Source organism: Beauveria bassiana (assembly GCF_000280675.1).
Source record: "Beauveria bassiana ARSEF 2860 unplaced genomic scaffold BBA_S00014, whole genome shotgun sequence".
In the NCBI taxonomy this organism is placed as follows: domain Eukaryota; kingdom Fungi; phylum Ascomycota; class Sordariomycetes; order Hypocreales; family Cordycipitaceae; genus Beauveria; species Beauveria bassiana.
In genome coordinates, this window is record NW_007930849.1 from 414,976 (window position 1) to 436,049 (window position 21,074).

General features: G+C 52.4%; 6 protein-coding genes across 6 annotated transcripts; 4 read left to right on the forward strand and 2 right to left on the reverse strand.

Moving 5' to 3' along the window:
• Nucleotides 1–4,656: 4,656 nt before the first annotated feature.
• On the forward strand, nt 4,657–6,302 carry BBA_05482 (uncharacterized protein; the record flags this gene model as incomplete). The annotated part of the gene is made up of 2 exons (XM_008600579.1): nt 4,657–4,810; nt 4,861–6,302. 2 exons carry the CDS (start codon nt 4,657–4,659, stop codon nt 6,300–6,302), a joined length of 1,596 nt encoding a protein of 531 aa, XP_008598801.1.
• A 478-nt stretch (nt 6,303–6,780) lies between these two features.
• On the forward strand, nt 6,781–7,151 carry BBA_05483 (uncharacterized protein; the record flags this gene model as incomplete). Its single annotated transcript, XM_008600580.1, has 2 exons — nt 6,781–6,802; nt 6,880–7,151. 2 exons carry the CDS (start codon nt 6,781–6,783, stop codon nt 7,149–7,151), a joined length of 294 nt encoding a protein of 97 aa, XP_008598802.1.
• A 505-nt stretch (nt 7,152–7,656) lies between these two features.
• On the forward strand, nt 7,657–9,252 carry BBA_05484 (TBP-interacting protein; the record flags this gene model as incomplete). Its single annotated transcript, XM_008600581.1, has 3 exons — nt 7,657–7,665; nt 7,745–7,971; nt 8,055–9,252. 3 exons carry the CDS (start codon nt 7,657–7,659, stop codon nt 9,250–9,252), a joined length of 1,434 nt encoding a protein of 477 aa, XP_008598803.1.
• Nucleotides 9,253–10,050: 798 nt separating this feature from the next.
• On the reverse strand, nt 10,051–11,550 carry BBA_05485 (helix-loop-helix DNA-binding domain-containing protein; the record flags this gene model as incomplete). Its single annotated transcript, XM_008600582.1, has 2 exons — nt 10,051–11,354; nt 11,478–11,550. 2 exons carry the CDS (start codon nt 11,548–11,550, stop codon nt 10,051–10,053), a joined length of 1,377 nt encoding a protein of 458 aa, XP_008598804.1.
• A 6,264-nt stretch (nt 11,551–17,814) lies between these two features.
• Nucleotides 17,815–19,550, forward strand: BBA_05486 (uncharacterized protein; the record flags this gene model as incomplete). Its single annotated transcript, XM_008600583.1, has 3 exons — nt 17,815–18,138; nt 18,245–18,306; nt 18,365–19,550. 3 exons carry the CDS (start codon nt 17,815–17,817, stop codon nt 19,548–19,550), a joined length of 1,572 nt encoding a protein of 523 aa, XP_008598805.1.
• A 226-nt stretch (nt 19,551–19,776) lies between these two features.
• Nucleotides 19,777–20,856, reverse strand: BBA_05487 (Sad1 interacting factor 1; the record flags this gene model as incomplete). The annotated part of the gene is made up of 2 exons (XM_008600584.1): nt 19,777–20,612; nt 20,703–20,856. 2 exons carry the CDS (start codon nt 20,854–20,856, stop codon nt 19,777–19,779), a joined length of 990 nt encoding a protein of 329 aa, XP_008598806.1.
• Nucleotides 20,857–21,074: the final 218 nt, after the last annotated feature.

Here is a 21,074-nt window from a genome sequence, read left to right on the forward strand (position 1 = left end):
AAGACTGGCCATCCACAATCACACAATATATAGGCAGCCAGGTCATTTTTTCGTGCTACCAAGCCCATTTTTGTCCTATCAACTATGAGAAAATCCCATAGAAGCTTTCCTGGCTTAACATGTAAGCCCGAAAAGCAGCCTCGGAAGTGTATGCACCTACCCCGAAGGCTCTACATACCTACCTTAGTACCCAATTGCAGGTACTTTGGCACCTTGGGAGCGGATAGTCATCATTAACTCGGCCGCTAAATAGGCGGGAAGCCCGCTGTGGGGGTACCCATTGCAGTGGTGAGTGGGTGTGCCTGGTGCAAGAGATTTTCATGGGTGCTGTCCAATGAGCATGGCTCATTTTCCAGACTCATTCTATCAAGCAACGGGCAGCACCAAACGCATTCTCATCAATCTCTGCACTTGTCACAAGGCTCGCATATATCCCGCAAACATACCCCACTTATCGTGTGTAAATAATCACCTTAAAGCATGACACAAACACCGCCCAGCATTTTCGGCCCGTCGTCGCGGCCAAGGCGTTCTGTCTCTGCATCAACGCCTGCTGTGCTACTACCCACGAACCACAAACTCAGGCCTTGCTACGCCCCTCTTCTCTTTCTCTTCTGGTTACACTAATAATCATTACCAAGACTCGCATCAGCTTGCGTTATAGGTTTAAAGTACCCGCGTCGTCGTGTCCATGTTCCGAGCTCAGCCATTGCTCTTCCAATACGACATTGAATCCGTTTGCGGCGAATCAGCTTCTTCGATCCTTCTCGGACTTGTATTTTCAACATCGTGTCAGGGGAACAGGCCTGGTATTTAACGAAAGGCATGGAACAGAAACGACCGTGACCACAAGAACTCGACCACACACTCCTGGGCGATGGCTTCTACATCAGCAATCTCTGCTGTATAAATGCAATACGGCACCGGAATCTTCTTCTAGTCCCAGCGAGCCCTTCAACCGCGCATAGTCCTCGATTCAGAGGTTGCGCTGGAACTACTTCTGGTTCGCATTACCAAACGCCCTGCTCTTGATCGCCTTGACGCAAGCTGCTTCCTCTCTTCTGCAAGGTAACGACGTCGAATTTATGATACTATACAAGACAGTTTACAATTGAACTGTGCAAGGTACTTTTGTCTAAATGTCACCCACTTCGAGATACCACTCTTGCTAGCTGTTCTCAGGACCGATCTCCACCTGTATTGGTCCTACGCTGAGGTGTCAAAGACAGCCTAGGGGCTTCATACCTTGACAGTGCATCAATCCACAGAAGGATATATCAATATAACCCCGTGGCTCGCTTAGAGAAGCGGTTTTTTTTTTTTTTCAAAAAAAAAAAAAAGAAAAAAAAAAGCTGAGTAGCGCAGCGGCGTTGGGTGCGTGTGTCCAGCAAAGAGGAAAGGCCTTCCACTGCCTGAGTATAAGAATGGTGTCCATGTGAGTAGTAATGCAGGTGAAGAGAATCTTTTCAGAAGTTGAAGATTCCGATTATCTTCTCAGAGGCAAGGTGTCAGTATGAAGAAACTCTGCGGGGAGGGCCCGGTTTGATCTACAACTAGGTAGGCTCACCTTGTTGACTAGCCTGCGGGGAAGGTCACGTCCTACACCGTGGATAATGCTGCAAGCTCTGGGCTAATATCTTTCTACTGAGGATCTTCAGCATGGCGTCTACGAATCGACTGCCAAAAGCCAAACCACTAGCGCCTTTCCAAGATAGGCAGCCTTGTGCTTGATGTTTGCATACGGCGTTCTACTAAATAGAGAAAGAACTGTCCAAAATTTTGGAATCATGCAATACTGCAGGAGGCTATCTGTACCTCTAACATCCTCCTTCGCCGGCGAATTTTGACATTAATCGACTAGGGGCGAAATTAATTCTTCTAGAAACAGATAGACATTTACTGTTGACCTGACTAACTCGCGTGATCACGTCCCGATACGAATACGCTCCCGAAGAGGTGGATAAAATATATCGTCGATCTACGACTACTATGATAAATTTAAACTACTTGCTAATAGATTTATTAAATATCTATGTACTTGAAGTGTGATTATAAGTCTTAGCGGAGCTTTTCAAAGGGTGTTAGGCCTAATTAGTACCTTTTTAGGTAGATATTACTTCTGACTTTTAAATATAAAGATTTTACTAATTTTTTTCTCTATACCCCTGCTACCTACTGATACCCCGAGCAAAACGTCTATACCTAGCTTCGCGGGTAAAAATGAAGATATAAGGTTAACTTAGTTGTTTTCGTTAGTAGAAGTTAGATAATTAATATAATAGAGTCTTGGAATCTACTAGAATCCCCTATTATATAAATCAACAATTTCCCTATAATATATAATATTTTTCTTAGAACCTTAGGATTAGTAGGGAGACTAGATTTAAGGCTTAAATAGTAGTAATTTCTTAGTGGTCTTAGTGTTATAAGGCACTTATAGTTAACTATACGGTTAACTGCCTAACGTATTAGGTAGGCAGGTTAGAAGAAGAACAAGGGTTCTCTGTTGGTACCTCTGCTATAGGATTTAGGTGGTATAGGTACCGTTAGGGACCTGATAAGGTTTCTTCATAGGCTAAGACTTATCTGTACTTAGGACCTAAAGAACTCATAACATCGGCCTTAGTAAGTCAAGTTTTGTTGTGATCGTCTAATTTTTGCTTATAATTCTTTAGGGGCCCATGACCTATTATTAGCACGTGGACCGGCGACGTTTTTTTTTTTTTTTTTTCAACTCAGGGGCTCCCCATCTTTCACAAGGTAATCTCCGTAGGCGCCCCATCTCGAGTCGATGTTGGGGCCGGGGGAGCGGGAGCCGACATGAAGGTGGCACTTCATTTACAACGCGTTCAGCTCGGCTTAGAAACCTGGTCAGCAATCATACAGTGACCCAATATTTAGCATGAGCGGCAAGAGAAAAGATGATTTGTGGCCCTTTCTGGCGTTGTCTGGTTCGTCCTAAGGTGTGGCAGTAGGACAAAAAATGAGTCCACTCCACCACGTCGACGTGTGTCAATGTCAATCCGATTCACGGTGGCAAGGTCGCATCGGAAACGTAGCTATCGGGTTGATGCCGCCATTTCATAAGCAAACAGGGCATTGATGCTCCTCTCTTCCTCTCTTGGCTCACCGTCTGCAGCGCTACTCGGCGAGTAGTCTTTTCTTTAGCAAGTTCTGCGCCAACACCCCGGAAGCGAGAATGCCCGGACCCTCACTGCCAGCATTGCCAAGACATTGCGGGATGCATAGTCTGCCAAGTCTGCCACAGAGATATGTAGGGCCGAGATAAATACTTGACGTGCGGCCCAGAGATGGTCTCGAGTCTCTTTGCGTGCATACCAGAATATGACAGAATTTTCCACGCCTACACCACCTTCTGATACGAAGACGAGTTGACGGGTAGTCTTGCTGCAGGCTATGTCTGCACTCTGGTGCATCTGGCACAGACGATCGTTTTGGGAGGATGCCGTGGAGTGCCGTGCGAAAGTCATGGCCCCGGTTCAGAGACAGAATGCACTCAAGTAATCAGAATGAATACCACTTAGTCCAATGAGATAAAATTTTCTCTTGAAAGACCTGATAAGATAGCATAGTTATTAAAGAGTGTCATGTGTTTTAAGATATTTATTAATCATCTTCAGATTGATAAAGCGCCCTATAGCTAGAAGATCTACGCAATGACCCTGGCCATCAGGTGTCACGCAGATTTTGACGTCGGGCCGTGCAGCTACTTGCCAGAAAACAAAAATACCCATCGTGTGCCATATAAATCACCTACCCAAATCAAATGGCAATTCGAATTATTATTGATTGGTTCTCATTCACTTTCAATGGATATCAATTTCCTGCCGTAAATTCACTCACCGATACATACCCCTCAGGGTCTTCCACAAGAATCCCTGACGCAGTCACTTTTCAAGTTCTAGTCGTGGGCAACGTGGGGTCGGCACACCCATCCGCGTTGTGACTTTTAAATTAATTGGCTAAGATGAAGCGGCACCAATGTGATGTTGGCTGGGGTTGCTGCGCAGTGAAAACCCCCTGCATCCCCTTCACTTGCAGTGGTCGGGCGTTCTTTCTTCTTATCTGCACATTTCTCCTCGATTCAAGAGAAACAGCAAACACTGCAACTTGCCGGCTGACGAAACAGCAAATACTGCAACTTGCCGGTTGACGGAAGCTGATCCCACTTGCCAGCTGTCAACGCCGTTTGTTCGCCGCCGCCAACCAGTAACTAACTTCTGCTCGCGACGGCAAACGCTGCTTGAGAATGGCAGCTTCAACTTCAAAACAAAACAAAACATAACAAAAGCAGCAACAAGTCACTCTTCGACATTTCGCGAACCGGGCCTCAGAATCTTCAATGGACCTAGGTTTCTCATCATATTTTTCTGTTGCCTCAGATAGTGCTCTCCTGTCACCCCTCTCTTGCCTGTCTCTGTCTAAACAGGGCGTTTACATTTCGTACAGCTCTACATGATCTCTTCTGTTGCGCTTTCAATATCGAGCCAGATCGGCGAATTACTACAGGCTTAGCGATCTACAGGACTACATGTTTAGCGCTCTACAAGTCTCCGCAAAGTCACTTATTGTACGGCGCTTCTTTAGGCCGCATTCCCAACAAACAACGCTCTTACGCCAACGGCGCGATCTACCATGGTGTATGACAGAGTTCGCAGTGGTCTTGGACCTCATGAGAGCGCTTCCCTCGGTTCTAGCGGCAACCCGCGTTTACGCTTTCCATCGGATGCAGCACAATTTAGTCAGAAGCCAGGCCCTGCCCAGCTACACGCAGCTCCGTCATCCAACAGTGAGCGTCTACTCTTCATCAACAAGACTTCAATTTTAATGTGATTTTAGCACCATTCACCGACGATAGCTTGCCAAGCACAAGACTAATTCTTGACCTGATCTCGGAGCGCGTGTCTTCCTACATACAACGTGATAGTGCCGACAGGAAGAATAGAAAGCTACGCCTCGATGTAGATCGCTGTCAAGCTGGAGAGTTTCCCGGCGCTACCGCCTTGCTCGACGTTCATTTAAAGTCTGCAGACTATGAGAAGGCTAAATTGAACCAACGCATGTCAGCCACTGACGAGAAGCTAGTGCGTGTTACAAGTAACTGGCGGTCACTGCTAGAGACGGCTGCGCAAGCAAAATCAATCAACGCAAATGACCATCATACTCCTACACCACCTCCAAGCGGGACGCATTCAGATTCTCCTCTCAACATTGAGGAAAGGCTGGCTCAGATGATGAATAAAATTAGGGAAGAGTCTCAAAACCTACAATGCAAGACTAAAAACGACTATGAGGTGGAGATAGCCGCATTGAAAGGGGAGCTTACTCAAGTGAAAGGGGAGCTTACTCAAGAGAAAGAGAATTCGAAGTGTTTGCAAGCCGAGCTCAAAAGTATGGCTGCCAGACTCTCGGCTATTGAGACCAAGGTCGAGGACCATGCTAAGATTTCGTCTCAACTTGGCCAGGCCGTTCAGCAAGAGTCCCTCGTGGACTTGGAGTCCAGGCTAGTCAAGATTGAAACAACGCAGACGGCAATGCAGAAGCCAGACGAGTACGCAGGGAACGGCGAAATCAAGCATCAAGATATGGATCCTGCACAATGCCTTTGTCTGGAGCTGGAAGCTAAATTGGAGGACAAAATGACACAGTTTCTCTTGCAGAACAGCGATAAAATAGTGTCTGATGAAAGGATCCTACGCCTGGCGCAAACAACCGTCAAAGCCGTGGAGGCAGTTCTGCAAAGCTCGCTGAAGCGCATGGCCGATGGCTTTGGAACACTGATTGACAAGGAAAGAGAAAGGCGTGCAAGCCTGAGTGTGCAGATTCAGGCTGCTGAGCAGTCTGCGTCTGAAGCAGCTCAGGCTGTTGAGGTCATGAGAGCAGAGTTCACTGAGGCACAGACTGCAAGCAATACCTGCCGCCAGTCTAACGCGGCAACCATGAAGAACCAAGAGACACAGATACAGAATCTCACAGAACTGCTGGCTTCAACACAGGGAAAAGTCGAATCGGCCGAGACTAAGCTGCAGCAATCAATAGATACACTGTGGCTGCGATCGACCACTATGGACGCCTGGCGGGATAATTTCTCCACGGCTAGACTCTTTGAGGCCCTTGTTCAGTACCTGAACAGTTCATTCTTTCCGGAGCACAAGTCTAAACTGACGCATTTAAGAGATAGGGTGGCAAATATTGAGAGCCTCCTGGGCGATGATGGCAACAAGAAAAGAAAACTTGCAGAGCACGGCTCATCTGCATTTCCATCTTTCATCAACAGATAGGGGAAACTGAGGCGATGTGCGGCCTTGTCTGAGCCGACTTTCAAGAGCACTCGCACATTGCTTCAGTTTGTTGTTTTCCTTTTTGATATGCATTTCTTTTCCATGGATATTGTGCAGGGTTTGGACATGGGGAGCAGGCGCTTACATAGGTTGACCAAGCAGTGCGCAGGCAACTATCACAAGTCTCATTTACTTTAAAATTCAGGCATATCGCCAATGACTAGTTGAAGACAATGAAAAAACAATTATTCACCGTTGTATTAGACCTATCACTGTGCCCTATCCTAACATGCTTTTGTGAGAGCTATGGTGGCGCACCTAGAAGCCAGGCTGGCCAGTGTGTTTTCACTGGTGCCTAAAGTATACGACACATTACAGTCAGGTTCGCTATGACTTGAAAGTCTCGACATATAAGTAATACGCCTTTCCCGTATTCCACACTGCTTTAATTTCACTTGCTCATACAAACTCAGCAGTAATGCAGGAGCTCCGCACCATTAGTAAGTAATGCCGCATTCTCGTTTATGCATGTCCTCAGTGAACAAAAATGTGAGAAAATTTTTATTGACGGAAGTAGTTTGGGGAAGGATGAGTCTATACAAGCTAATGTTTGCGGCCCTTGCCGCGTCGGCGATGGCGGCCGAACCTTCCATCAAGGAGATCGACTCCATCAAGGTCTGCGGTCGCCTGAGCGTCATGAAGGCTGGCCTGGAGGATCTCACAGAAGGCATTCGTATGGAAGATCTCCGCATGTGTGCAGACCATCCTCTGGGATATAGCAACTACTACGGCTGGGGCGACTACTTGCCTCGTTGGTTCCCGGGGCCTCCGACCTTTGGCTTCGCGTAAAACCTCCTGATCTTCTGCTTGCCTGACTAGAGACTACAGGGATTCTTGATCGCCAAAAAAAGCCTCGCTTCGGAGGCCATCTATGCAAATGTAATTGGGGTTGCTCTAAAGGTCTTATTAGTCGTTACTTTTAGACTTGGTATAAGCCAATTGCCAACAATCATAACTTTTACTAGACACAAATTTGGCCATTCAATCGAAGAAGCAACTCAGTAATGACTGTGGTTTTAATTAAATCAACTCAATCGAAATCAATGAATTGATTAGTAGCCGTATTTCAGCTCGCCCAAACGTGTCTTTTTCGCAACCTTGTTCAACGACGTGTAGGGCGGATGCACAGCCACATCGCGCACTAGCCACACACCACACACCAGCCACCAGGAAGCTTCGCCCATTGCCTTTTTCAAGAGGGCAGCGCGAGCACAGGCGGCCGTTCGCAACTCTTCCTCAATCCCTCCCAACAGACAACTATTTCTGCCGGTCTACGTGCGCCAAACACCACAACATGGCTGCTGTAAGTAGCGAATGGTCTGCAATACACGAGCTTGAGCTCGCGTCGACCGCTTTTGATGCTAATTGATATTGTGAACCAGCCGCTCGTAACCGTCTCCGAGAGCAAGGACCTTCGTGGTCTCAACCTCATCGCGGCTCACTCACACATTCGCGGCCTCGGCGTCGACGCCACGACCCTCGAGCCCCGTGCCGCCTCGCAGGGCCTCGTCGGCCAGGAAAAGGCGCGCAAAGCCGCGGCCGTCATCCTGCAGATGATCAAGGATGGCAAAATTGCTGGTCGCGCCGTCTTGATTGCTGGCCCCCCCAGGTACGAAACAAACTCCTTTCCACTCAATCGCAGCGCCAAACCCTTGGCCGCTCCAACGTGCGAGTACTAATCCCACTCTATAGCACCGGAAAGACTGCCATCGCGATGGGCATGGCCCAGTCGCTCGGCCCTGACGTGCCCTTTACCACGCTCGCGGCATCCGAAATCTTCTCGCTCGAAATGTCCAAGACCGAAGCCCTTACGCAAGCTTTCCGCAAGTCAATTGGCGTGCGCATTAAGGAGGAGAGCGAAATCATGGAGGGCGAGGTGGTCGAGATCCAGATTGACCGTAGCGTCACGGGCACGGCCAAGCAGGGCAAGCTGACGATCAAGACAACGGACATGGAGGCCGTCTACGACATGGGTACCAAGATGATTGACGCCATGACCAAGGAGCGCGTGATGGCGGGCGACATCATCTCAATTGACAAATCGTCGGGCAAGATTACCAAGCTGGGCCGATCGTACGCGCGCTCGCGCGACTACGACGCCATGGGCGTCGATACCAAGTTCCTCCAGTGCCCCGACGGTGAGCTGCAGAAGCGCAAGGAGGTGGTGCACACGGTAACACTGCACGAGATCGACGTTATCAACTCGCGCACGCAGGGTTTCCTGGCGCTGTTTTCCGGCGATACGGGCGAGATTCGCAGCGAGATCCGTGACCAGATCAATACCAAGGTGGGCGAGTGGAAGGAGGAGGGCAAGGCCGAGATTGTACCGGGCGTGCTTTTCATCGACGAGGTGCACATGCTCGACATGGAGTGCTTCTCGTACGTCAACCGCGCGCTCGAGGACGAGCTGGCGCCGATTGTCATCATGGCCAGCAATCGCGGGCACGCGCGCATCCGCGGCAGCGACCACCGCAGCCCGCACGGGCTCCCGCTCGACTTCCTGGACCGCGTCGTCATCATCAATACACACCCCTATGCCGCCGACGAGATCAAGCAAATCCTGGCTATCCGCGCGCAGGAGGAGGAGGTGGACGTGTCGGCCGACGCGCTCGCACTGCTCACCAAGATTGGCCAGGAGGCTGGCTTGCGCTACGCCAGCAACCTCATCAGCACCTCGCAGCTCGTCTCGGCCAAGCGCCGCGCCAAGCAGATCGCCGTCGAGGACGTACAGCGCAGCTTCCAGCTCTTCTACGACCCGGCCCGCAGCATCGAGTTTGTGGCAAAGTCGGAGAAGCGCCTAATTGGCGACGACGGGGCTGTCGACCTGTCGGTCGCTGCGAATGGCGCTGCGGCTGTGGCTGCGGGTGGTGAGGGCATGGATCTGAGCTAAGTTGCATGTGCAGTATTTCGTTTTCGCATTATGATTCTCAAAGAAACAAGAAGAAAAAAACACTAAACTGGAATGGTTTTCGGCTCACGACCTCGTGGCGGAGCTGAAGCCACACATGTCCTCTGTTGGGGTTTTCTCGTCTTTCATCTTTGTTTTTGTTTTTGGCTGGCGTTTATATGGGAGGCTAAGAAAACGGCAAGAAACTATTTTTTTTGGCAGATGTAGACAGTACGCAGAGTAGATGGAACAAGAAGCTCTTCAACCACATATGGCCCATTGTAGGTAGCTATTCATATAGCAAGGTTCGTGATGGTAGGCATGCAAACACAGGGCGAGGCTGATTTTAGGCGTAATAGATGAAGGTTTGAAGAAAGATTGTTCTGAAGGATCGTAGATTGTTATTTGAGGGATATCATATAAAAGCAAGCCAAATCTCGTGGTACACACACTCGGCGATCGCACCATGTCCTAATCCAAACCCTACTGCTGTGCAAAGCCCCATTTTGTACTACCGAGTCTATAAACATGAGACTTACTCATGAAGCAGGTAGAACAGTCCATATATGCTCACGTCCATTCTCCAAACATTAGCAACGTCAAGATCAATAATTGGTTGTATATCTGTTGCTCCCTGCTCTTGAAAGGTACTGGCCAGAGCTTTGAAATGTCAAATTTTCTTTTACTCAAAAAGTTAAAGCGCCCAACTCCTAGGGATGTGGTGTGTGCTGCAGACACGCATATAAACATGCATTCGTCAAGACGTAAAATGAGGGAAATAAAGGACAAGACCCCGAAAGACTATTGTCCCATGCCTTGGAGTTGTGCAGCCAGAGTCTGGTTGCCCTGGAGGAGCTGCTCGAGCCACTCGGCGGCCATGGATAGCATGGTGCTCTTGCTGAAGCCGCCACCCTTGAGGCCGGGGACCAGCTCGCACAGGTCGTCAAAGCCCTCTTTGATGAGGGTACGACGCTTCTGCTCGCTGCGAATATGGTTTTCGCGCTTTTGCGTCTCGCTGAGGTTTTCACGGGGGCCTTTGTTAATGGCCGACTTGCGGCGGCGGGAGCCAGACTCGGCCGGAGGCGAGGGCAGTCCGTTGCTGCCATGAGGACTCTTGGACTTTTTGAAGGCGACTTTGGAGTCTTCGTCATCGTCGTCATCGAAGCCGCTTCGTTGCAGCCTGCTCTTACGTCGCTTGCGGGGAGGGGCATCGGCGTCTTCGGTTGGGGCCATGGGCTGCGGGGGCGCTACGCGCTGGGGGTCGACAGTCGGGCTACCGGTGCGGGTGTTTGAGACGCTGGTGCTGGGCTCGAGGCAGCCGAGCACTTGCATCTGAACTTTGTGGTGCCCATCGACGGTTTCTTTGTTGGGGGCGGGCACGTAGCCTTGGACGTTGCCAAAACTGGCGTCGGAACCCCAGTGCAGCTCGTTGATCTGCGCCTGTCTGGAGGCGTGACGATCTTTTGAGCCAAACATCCAGTCAGTAAAAGTGTTGCTATCAGCCTCATTTTCTAGGTCACGCTGGCTCTCCTCCTTGAACTCGTCCATGGGCTGGTGGCGAAGATGGCCCATGGGCGGGCCAAAGGGTCGTCGGGCACCAGGCGATGATTCCTTGGCCTTGCCATTGGGACGGGGGCTGGAGCTGTTATTTTGGAGAAGAGTGGCGGCAGCATTGAGGACGTCGTCGGAGTGATGGCGATGTTGCGACTGCGGCTGTAGCTGCTGATGCGGTTGCTGATGCTGGTAGACTTGGCGGTGCTGGGACTGTGGCTGCTGGGTCATGGGGGCGGAAGGGGGACGCATGAGCTGGGGCGCAGAGCTAGCAGCTGCGTTGAAGTCGAGGTGCTCGGCAAGAAAAGCGTCCGGGTTGGGGAGGGCAGATGCTTGGGATCCAAAAGACGTCGCAGTGCCCATGAACTGCGGGGGCAGATCAAACCAGGCGTCGCTAAAGTGTAGGCCTTCGCCGAAGGAGGGCATGTTGTATTGGGCGGACGACATGTCTTCGAAGAAGGAGCTCAAGAATTTGGTGTCCGTCTCGGAGAGCAGCGGCGCACCGGCAGGATCAGGGGCATCGAGGAGACCATCTTGGTTCTGGTCCATCGAGTCTGCAAGAAGAGCATGGCGTATTAGTACGGGAGGTCGGGTCCGGGAATGGGGAGCGCGGAGGGAGAAGAAGGCGCGAACCGAAGCAGGAAGCAAGGCGCATCAAAGAGGAGATGAAAACTTACAGCCAAAGGGCAGAAAGGGATCTGAATCGGGCTGTGAAGAACCCATCCTGGGAGGCTGCTGGACGGCGAGCATGGATGCGGCTCTGGATGGTGACGGGAGGAAAAGTGGATGTAACGGATTGGTGCGAAGCGTTGTACCAAGAAGAGCATAGAAGGCTGGAGAGGACTAGAAAATATGGCGGGCGGCTGAGCGGAGCGACTACCCAAGGTATTGGAGCTGACCAAGGCCGAAAGGACGACAGGCGACTAGCAGGTGGGCAGGTGGCAAGCTGGGGAACTGAAAACAATGCTTGGGGGGCCGCTGACTGAGAGGGGCGAGCTGGACCGTCGATGTGGGCTACTTTTCAGCGGGCGGAGCGCTGTAGTAATAAGAAACGGTGGGAGCTGTGCCTAGCAGAAACGGCGGGTGTTGTGGGCGCTATAGCGTGCTATGGCTCGAAGCGGCTCGATGCTGGACGGTTGAGGCCGAGAGTGTAGTCTGGTTGGTGGTATATCATTCAATCTAAAAATGATAAGACCGGGTATCGGGCAAATGCTAGAAAAAAGCAGATAAAAAAGACCATCAACACGATCGAAAGAAAAAATCTGGGGTATTACGGACACAGAGACTGGATGAGCCGAGGCGGGCATGGGCAGGTATTAAAAGGAGCTGGGGTACACTGCCTGCCAGGCTCGTAATTTGTAAGTACCTATGTAGGTAGTTAGCGAGAGCCCGCAATCCGTGGACCGTAGGTAGGTACCTAGGTTCTGAATACATATGTGCAGGGGTGGATTGCAGAGAGCACGGGGGAGGGCAGAAGGACAGTGGTGGCCAAGAATTAATCAAGAGGGGGAAAATAAAGCTGGGCAACAGCATCCACGGCTTGACCAAGACATGAACGAAAATGAAGAAGCCACAAGGTTGGCATTTTGACGCGAGGTGCGCGACGACGTGGAGATGATGGTGGGCAGAGGGCGGGTTGGGGGCAGGAGCCTCTGGCATAATTGGAGTCGTTGTCGATTTCTGGGGGTGCGGGCTGGCAGGCAGGCGAGTGGGTGTGGAGGACCTCTTGGACCTCAACCAGACTTGTCGACTGAACATCTGTCATCTGCACATCTGCCACCACTCAGCCTACTGGTAGACACAAAACTGCATTGCGAGTACGGGCTCAATCACATCTTGATCCAAATTTTGGTTTGCACGTTTCCAACGACCCCTTCAGCCAAGAACTTTGCTCTCCTCCTCCTCACACTACCACCTCCATCAACGCCTGGCCTCAACCACCAGCCAGCCAGCCTTCTCGCCACCGCTGGGCCCTCTTTCCCCCGCCCGTCAATGGCGGTCTCGGCCGCCTAGGAAAACCTAAAAACAGCCCGCTTCAGGGCAGTCAAGGAATATAAAAGAGTCGCGGCCTTCGCTACCCCTACCACGCATAAGTACCCAAAGGTCATGGTTTTAATGGTGGGCTCACCACAAGCGGGGTGGTGGTTGTTTTTTTTTTTCTCTTTTTTTTTTCCAACGGGCAGAAGCTTGCGCCAACTGACCTCAATGCCCAGCCGGTTTAGATGCCCTGCCGTCATATCATTCAACTCGTCGTTTATTGGAGCAACCCTTGTAACCTTTGTTAATGATGTTCTCGTGATGGATCCCACTCTTCCTTGAGTTCTAGGGGTAGATTTTCGTCGTCTTCGCAGATTAGATCTAGGCCACCAACGTCATGTGCACCACGTTCTCTTTGGAGTAGCGAAACGCACAGTTCATCTGTTCGTCCACGGGTTTGCCAACGACATTCGGTCTTGTCGAGGCTTCTAATGTGACTATATCAATGATGACGAGCCTCAAAAATGATGCGCTGCCCAAACCAAACTATCGCACTTTGTTGGTTGCTCCGACTGTCCGTCGCCAGCTTGGCATCCGCACACCTGCATGGAACACGAGTAACTCTGTACACTACCAGCATTATCAGTACGCATCTCACCCGGCCGTGGCTTAAAAAAATTGCAAACACACACAGCCAGGGACGCGCCTCTGGGCTGATTTAGCGCCATTATCTCTAAACATTGCCATGCGTGCGGAAATTGAGCCCGGATAACGATGTGAAAGTGACGCCAAAAGTGACGTATTCTCTGCAGACGGCATGGGATTGCATCGTCCTGCAGAGGACATATATGATGGGCACTGGACCAGTGATTCAAGCTGCCCCTCATGTGCATGCCCTCTGACTGATTACGGACGAGCCAGCCCAAGCCAGCCAGCCAAAGCCAGCCACCCGCCACCCGCCCTGGCTCCGGACCTGGGCGTTTTTTGGTGAGTCCATCATGACGGCACCAGAACCGGACTTGTAGATGAGCAGGGATCGCGCCGACAAGACGCTTCTCTTCCTCCATGTCTCCATTGATCTTGTCCAAATGTCCGACCAGCCCAAGCAAAGGACGACGCTAGAAGCCGGACAGAAAGACATTTTACTTGCCGAATCGAGACTCCAATGCGAGACAAGTCTCGGAAGTCACAGTTCACACATGTACTGGAAGATAATAATTCAGTGGCCTTCCAACATTATAACCGGGTGCTAAGACTACAATGTCAAAAGGCTCCGAGGCCCGGCTCTCACTCGCAATGTCCCTCTTTTTGCCTCAAACACAGTTTGTCTCGCACCCGGAGAAAGGAAGACGATTCGAATAATATGTGACATATTCTTACTCCAACATGTTCGTTGCACATCTCCCATGCCTCCAAGAGTCTACTGGTAAGGCCGGCGCTCGGTGCGGCCACTAAATTAAAAGGAGGGGTGGTTCATTTTCCCCAACTGGGGGCAGCGGCGGGGAAAACGCCTCGTGCTCGCGTTCTCGTCAATCGACGTTGCGAGGTAATGCAGCTATCGGGGTCGGAAAGGCTGCACATCTCTTCCTTGTTGACGTTGTCTTCACATGCTTTTTTCCTCGGCCGTCTTCTGGTCCACGCTAAGCCACTTTCAGAAACCACGCTTCTATGTACAGACTACAGGTGCTACAGTACCAGACGACGCCACACACTGGTAACACCTTGCGGCCGTTGGCGGGCATTTCAGCCATCCCCTTGTTTCTTCTGCCATTCTCCACGCTCGCCTCAACCTTGTTGCCTCTTTCAACTCTCGCGGGGAACCTGCTCTCCGACATGACCCGGTAGCCGTCGACGATCTTCATGCCACTTACACCACGACCTTGCTCTTCTCTTCCGACTCGTCCCTTGTCCATGACGACACGTTGCTCAGGGGGGCTTGCATAAAGAAAGAGCGGAAGAGGAAGCCATTGTAGTTGTTGTGCATCATCTCTTGAGCGTACAAGTTCGACTTTTTTTTTTCTCTTAGTTCTCCAGTTGCCCAGATAGAGCCTCGAACAAACATGATCCCTGCCATAGTTACCGGACTACCAAGTATACGAAGTAGACCACTCGATGCCAATGCCCACACGAGACTAGGTGATTAGCTGAGACGCGGATGCAACGGTGATCTTTGTGGCTCCATTAGCTTTTGTGCAATGGTTCTAAAGGGTCCGGATTCGTAATTCTTTGCAAGCCATCGAAATCAAGGCCCGGGTCTTTTCTTGCCTGGAAACGCGTCACATAATTGCACACGTCAATATGTCAATTTCCTCACCTCACAGTGATGAAACGAGAGAAGTCAGCCATTATTGTCGCAAAGACTGTATAATTATGGCTTTCGTTTTCCCGGATCTTCACCACAGAGGTCACCAAGATAATTTAGCTCTGTTCGGAAAGACAACAGCCAGTGGGACCCCGCATACTTTGTCCCGCTACACCAACATTGAAATTCTAGCCCATCACAATTCGCGTATTCCTGAACCTGGGGCTGGACCCTCGACTGACTCTAGCTTCGTTTCTTACGCTCGCAATTAATTTTGCATCATTCTTTTCAGCCTCCAATCTAAAGTCACCGAAGACGGCGCTAACACCATTTGCACCGTTGCGTCGTGAAAACGACAGCCGGTCACGTTAGGTACCATAGCAAGCCAATGCAGCCTTTTCCATCCGTCATTTTCAGCAAATGCGCCGATTTTTGGAGACGAGAAAATATTGGCCAACTCAATCTACCTCTTGCTGGCTAGATTGATTGCCTATTTTGCGACTTTAGTCACACATGACCGTACACGTGGTATTGCTAGTCCAAGGCAAGATATTTAGTGTGACTTTGTCGTGCTCTTTTCGGAGGCTGCTGCATTAGACAGGGCAGCGAGCGCTCATCCGGGTCAGATCAGCCGAATCCCATCCTGTGTAAACCGTCCGTGGCTGCATAGACAGGGCTGTCAGGTGCCCTTGGCTGCTGCATGTCGGTAAACGGACACCGAGCCGTCTTGCTTGCCATTGCATCAATAGGAGAATAGGGCTGTGAGCCAAAAAGGCATTGTAACACCAAGAGTCAGCATATACTGTGCTGCTATATCGTACACTAGAAACGGGATGATCTGGTATTACACCACCCTGGCTGGGGAGAGACAGAGTAGTGGGCTTAATACGGTGACCTGGGCGTGCTGGGTTGGTGGGATCGCCAGTCCGTGTCTGGCAAGACGCCCGTAGCTGGCGCAACACGGGAACAAGTTTGCTTTGTCGCAGTAATGCGGTGTTTTCCACGTTTGCTGCAATAAGTGGCAATGCAGGATTCTGTACTGCATTAAGTAGATTAATTTCCGCCGATAAACAACGCCCACCAACAAGTGAAAAGTCGAAGCGAACACAGCTGAGCGGGTTCCTGCAGCATCGTGCGTCGGCATCGACGGAGGGAGCGTTATCGTGGTCGAAGCTGCATACGTGGGATGGCGTGTATAAGAACAACTGGAAATAATAAGGGAGTCATTGATAGATGCCTTGAAGTTGCAGTGCCATTTGTAATGGATTGTGCTACTGTCTGCTGTTTGCTCAGTGGCAGATGGCGAGTCCCATGATACGCAAATAGGGAGAAGAACAATGTGTAGGAGTCAAGGAGTCACCAGAAGCGGCACAACGTCCTTTTAGCCAATATATGTGAGCAGAAATAGGGGGTAGCGGCCAGCTAGATCACGCATCACGATAATGACTTGATCCTTGACTGCAGCAGAAACAACCCCCCCGCGGAGTCGTCGCCGTCTTGGAGCAGCCGTTCTTGCATGTGACACTACACGATCAGCGACATTAGTGAACGAAAAGGGGATAATAGAAGCAACAAAGGTAGCAGAGACAGTAGAGGCATATCATAGTAATTTTTAAAGATTTTTCTTTTCTCTTTTTTGATACGCCTTGCGCGTAATTTTGAACTCACAGATGGTGGCAGTCCTGTAGGTATTCGATGAGCTTTCACATGAAAATAAAGCACAACAGCTGGTAAGCTAGGGTCGGAGTTTGGGCCAAGCGGGCACTAAAGTCCAGGCCACTTCAGGCACAACTTCAGACCAGTTACAAGTGCTTCAAGCCCTGCATATCTCCTACATCCCACTAATAAATGCCCGCTAAAATGCCCACTAGGTACCTACCTACTCCGTAGGTAGGTAAAGAACCCGCTGCAAGCTCCGCCGCCGCGAAACCCCGGCCGCTGCACTGCCCATTGTCGTGAACCCGAGGCAACTTGGCCTCACCCCGTAAAATCCACTTCAACGCCCTTGCCTATTGTCGCTGTATTATCGTCTTTGCTCTCTTCTTCTCCGGAAAACATTGTCCGCTTGGCTACCGCATTTGCGCCGGATCCAAGCCCTTTCTTACGCCTGTGGTGGTATCGGCAGCAAATCGATACCAGGTACCTTACTCTGTAGCGACGCGCGCGTCATACCGCGCGCGAGGGGCAGGCAGGACCCTGCCACAGACTCGCGACACAACTCGGATCTGTTTTTCATCACATTGCACACCTGCATCGCTGCAGCATCAGACGAATCACACCCTACCCCTCAATTCCGATCTTGGACCTACAAGCTAACAAGCAACCCCGAACATCATACTCGGTCCCTGAGCGGCACAGTCTCCCGCAGAGTACGGCATCTCGTATCGCACCAAGACTTTGCTGAGAAGACACCGCAAAGAAATTGTACTTCTCTAAGGAGGCGGAGGAAGATCCATGTAACCTTGCACTTCAAGGCTCATTCACCATTATTCCTCCTTCGAATTTCTGCTTTACATATCCTGCTCAACGCCGTCTGTTATCGTTGCATCAGTTCTTCGGCCCGTCGACCTGTCACTGGTCGTTTGCACCAACGCCTCGACCACCAACCAACCACCACACCACTCGTCTCTTGCCATTCGAGTGGACAGGTTGATTGGATCGTTGCAATCACCTACCAACCCACCTCCGAGTTTCGCATTGAGCTACAAAATCTACGCTACAATCTTGCGCCCACCATGTCGCAGCGTGCAGTCGGCGCGTCGCCCAATCGTGCGGCGGCACGCCGTCCCGGGCTGCCGCTTGCCGTGCCTCCGGCGCTCCGCCCAGTCATCCGCGCCTACGTCCTGGGTTACGCATCTGCCGTCGCGCCGCGACTGCTGACCCTCGCCGTCCAACATGTTCTGAAGCTGAGGCGAAATTCCGCGCAGCTCCTGCCTGCCGATCCAGAAGATGAGCCCACGTTCCTGGTTGGCGCTCGACATATCCTGCGATCCGGGTTCGATCCGCAGCGCTTCCCGACTTTTTGTGCAGTTCTCGTCGCCGGCACATCTCTGTTACACGTAGGTTTCTTGTAAAGTGTACTTGCAATTGCGTTTTGAACCGAGTTTGGTTTACTCGCCATCACCATGCACCTACATCCATGTATTGACGTTTTTGCTCCTTCAGAAACCCCTAGATAAGGTCATTGCCAGTCTGGGCGCAAAGCTGAGCGAAACTTCGCGGTTACGGTATAACCTCCATTGGAACTTGTTTTCCCCATGTTGATCAACCAGCTGACTCGTCTAGATTGGCACGATTCTTATGCAGTTTCCTCGCTGGCTGGTTCGGTCTGAAGCTCTTACACTCCAAAGGCACGGCTCCTCGCCGCCACTCGACTGCCAGAAGGACCAAGCGAGAAGAAGAAGTACGCTGCAGACAGATGGCCGGTCGCACTATAGATCTTACCCTCTTTGCTGCCACTCGCGCTGCCGACGTTATTGTCGGCGAGCTCTGGGCGCAGCGCAGGTCTCGACGCCAGCTCGCCAACAAATGGACCAAAGTCAGCCCCCCCCCCCAATTCCCCGTCCTCTCTTACTTCCCGCCACATTCTAACTCAACCACCGCACAGGCCGAAGCTTTTACCCAATACATGGCCGACCCGCTCGTCTTCGTCTCGTCGTGTGCCCTCATCATGTGGTCCTGGTTTTACTACCCGGACAGCCTGCCCCGTGGCTACCAGAAATGGATCACGTCGGCCGCACAGGTCGACACGCGCCTCATCGAGGCTCTGCGCCGCTTCCACTTTGGCGCTCTCGTCTACGGCCGCGAGACGGGCCAGGCCGGCCTCGTTGGCGACATGTGCGACGACTACGGCCTGCCCCGGCGCTGGGGCGACCCCGTCACCCAGATCCCTCTGCCCTGCGAGATTGTCCACATGGGCTGTGGCCCCTCGTGCGAGTACCATGCCCTCAGCCGCTTCGTCCGCTCTTGGAAGTGGTCCATGTACACGTACCTGCCCCTCGCCCTCGCCCTACAGCTGCGTAAGACGTCCTCCAGCGCACCGGCCGCCCGCCGTGCCCTCCTCCACGCCCTCAGCTCCGCCGCCCGCTCCTCCGCATTCCTCGCCTGCTACATCACTCTCTTCTATTACGGCGTCTGCCTCGCCCGTAGCCGCGTCGGCCCGCTGCTCCTGGGCACCAGCACGCCCACCCGCCAGCTGCTCGATGCCAAGCTGTGCGTCGGCACCGGCTGCTTCCTCTGCGGCTGGAGCGTGCTCGTCGAGACGGCCGGCCGCCGCAAGGATATGGGCCTCTTTGTCGCCCCCCGCGCCCTCGGCACCCTCGTGCCCCGCCAGTACCCCAAGGAGAAGCAGTGGCGCGAGACGCTGGTGTTTGCGGCCAGCACGGCCGTCGTGTTTACATGCGTACTGGAGAACCCGCGCCGCGTGCGTGGTGTGCTTGGCGGCGTGCTCGGCTACGTCCTCAAGGAGTAATTTGTAAGGAGCTTAGCCTGTATAGAAGTACGATGACGGGATTAGACAGCGAGTTGTACGATGAGCATTTGCATAGGCTCGAGAGCAATCATGTACAAAAGTGTACCAAACACTCGCCATGAATGATCATGGTCAAGACGTACATGTTGACCAATTTCACCATATTCTTATTATAATGAATCCATAATTATTCTTCCACTGAAAACCCCAAGACGTGCTCCCCCCCTTAAAGCTGGCCCTTCCACCACGCGCACACGCCCAGAACAAACGCGCACAGTAAAACATCTGTCCTCACCGTCGTGAAGATTTGCCCGTACCGCATCACGCCCACCACGTACCCGCGCCACGGCGTCGGCAGCTGGTTAGCCACCGACCACAGCATGCCCGGTGGCGGCGGACGACCCTTGTCGAGGGCAAACTTTGTCGTCAGCAGCACAGCCTCGGCCGTCGCAAACGCCCAAAAGAAATTTTGCTTGGCCGCGTCGAGCCCCTTTGGCGAGCTACCGTCGGCGTCGGCCAGCTTAAAGGCTAGCTCTCGCTGCACCCGCGTCCCGTCAAACGGCGTCCGCAGCACAACGTACAGGCCCAGCCCGAGCGCGAGCAGCGCGTGCACGATCCGCCAAACGGTGCTGTAGACGTCTGGCCCAGAGGATGGCCGCTGCTGCTGCTGCTGCTGAGCGCCCATCATGCCCGCAAACGGTGAGGCGTTTGGTCCGCCGGCACCGGCACCACCCATCATCTGCGCCATCATCTTCATCAGCGGGTCCTCCTCGCCGGCACCGGGAGTGCCCGGCGCGCCACCGCCGCCCCCGAGCATCATTTGCCGCAGCTGCGCCCGTTGCTCTTCCGTCATATCCGACGGGAAAAAGGCTCCATCGTCTCCGCCGGCGGCAGGCGAGGGAGCGGCCGCCGCCGCGCGACGCTGCTGCTGCTCGAGGCGTGCGGCCCCCGGCGTGTAAAAGTGCTCGGAAATGTCCACCTCATCGGGGTCGCCCGCAGCGGCGGGCTTCGACACTGCTGCTGTCGTCTTCGTCGTAGCTTCTGGAGCGGCCTGGTCATTGTCTAGCAAAAGAAAAAGACAAACGGGTGGTCAGCACACACGCACAGATCAAGGGGTCGGGGCTGGGTGGATGGCTGGCTGGTATGTCGTACCTCCTACAACGCGGCCGCCGATGCCGGTAATCTTGTCGAGACGCGAGGAGCCGCCGGCCTTGATCTTGGCCTCGCGGCGCTCCTTGCGCAGGCGAGCCTGCTCTGCGGCTCGCTGGGCGGCGGCGTCACTCGATGACGATACACCCTCCGTCATGGCTGTTGAGGTAATGTTGTTGGGCCTTTCTTTCACCAGTGATCGTGGTTGTTCTGTTCGTGTCTCGTTTGTTGGGCAGCAATATTTCCAGGAATGTCGTTGGCAGGCGTGGTGAGTTGACAGGTTGACGAGTCGTGGTTCGTTCAATACAGCTTCCCCAAAAGGCAAAGTGGGCCCATGTACGCCCTGAGCGGCTGAGCCACATTCTTGTTTGGTGC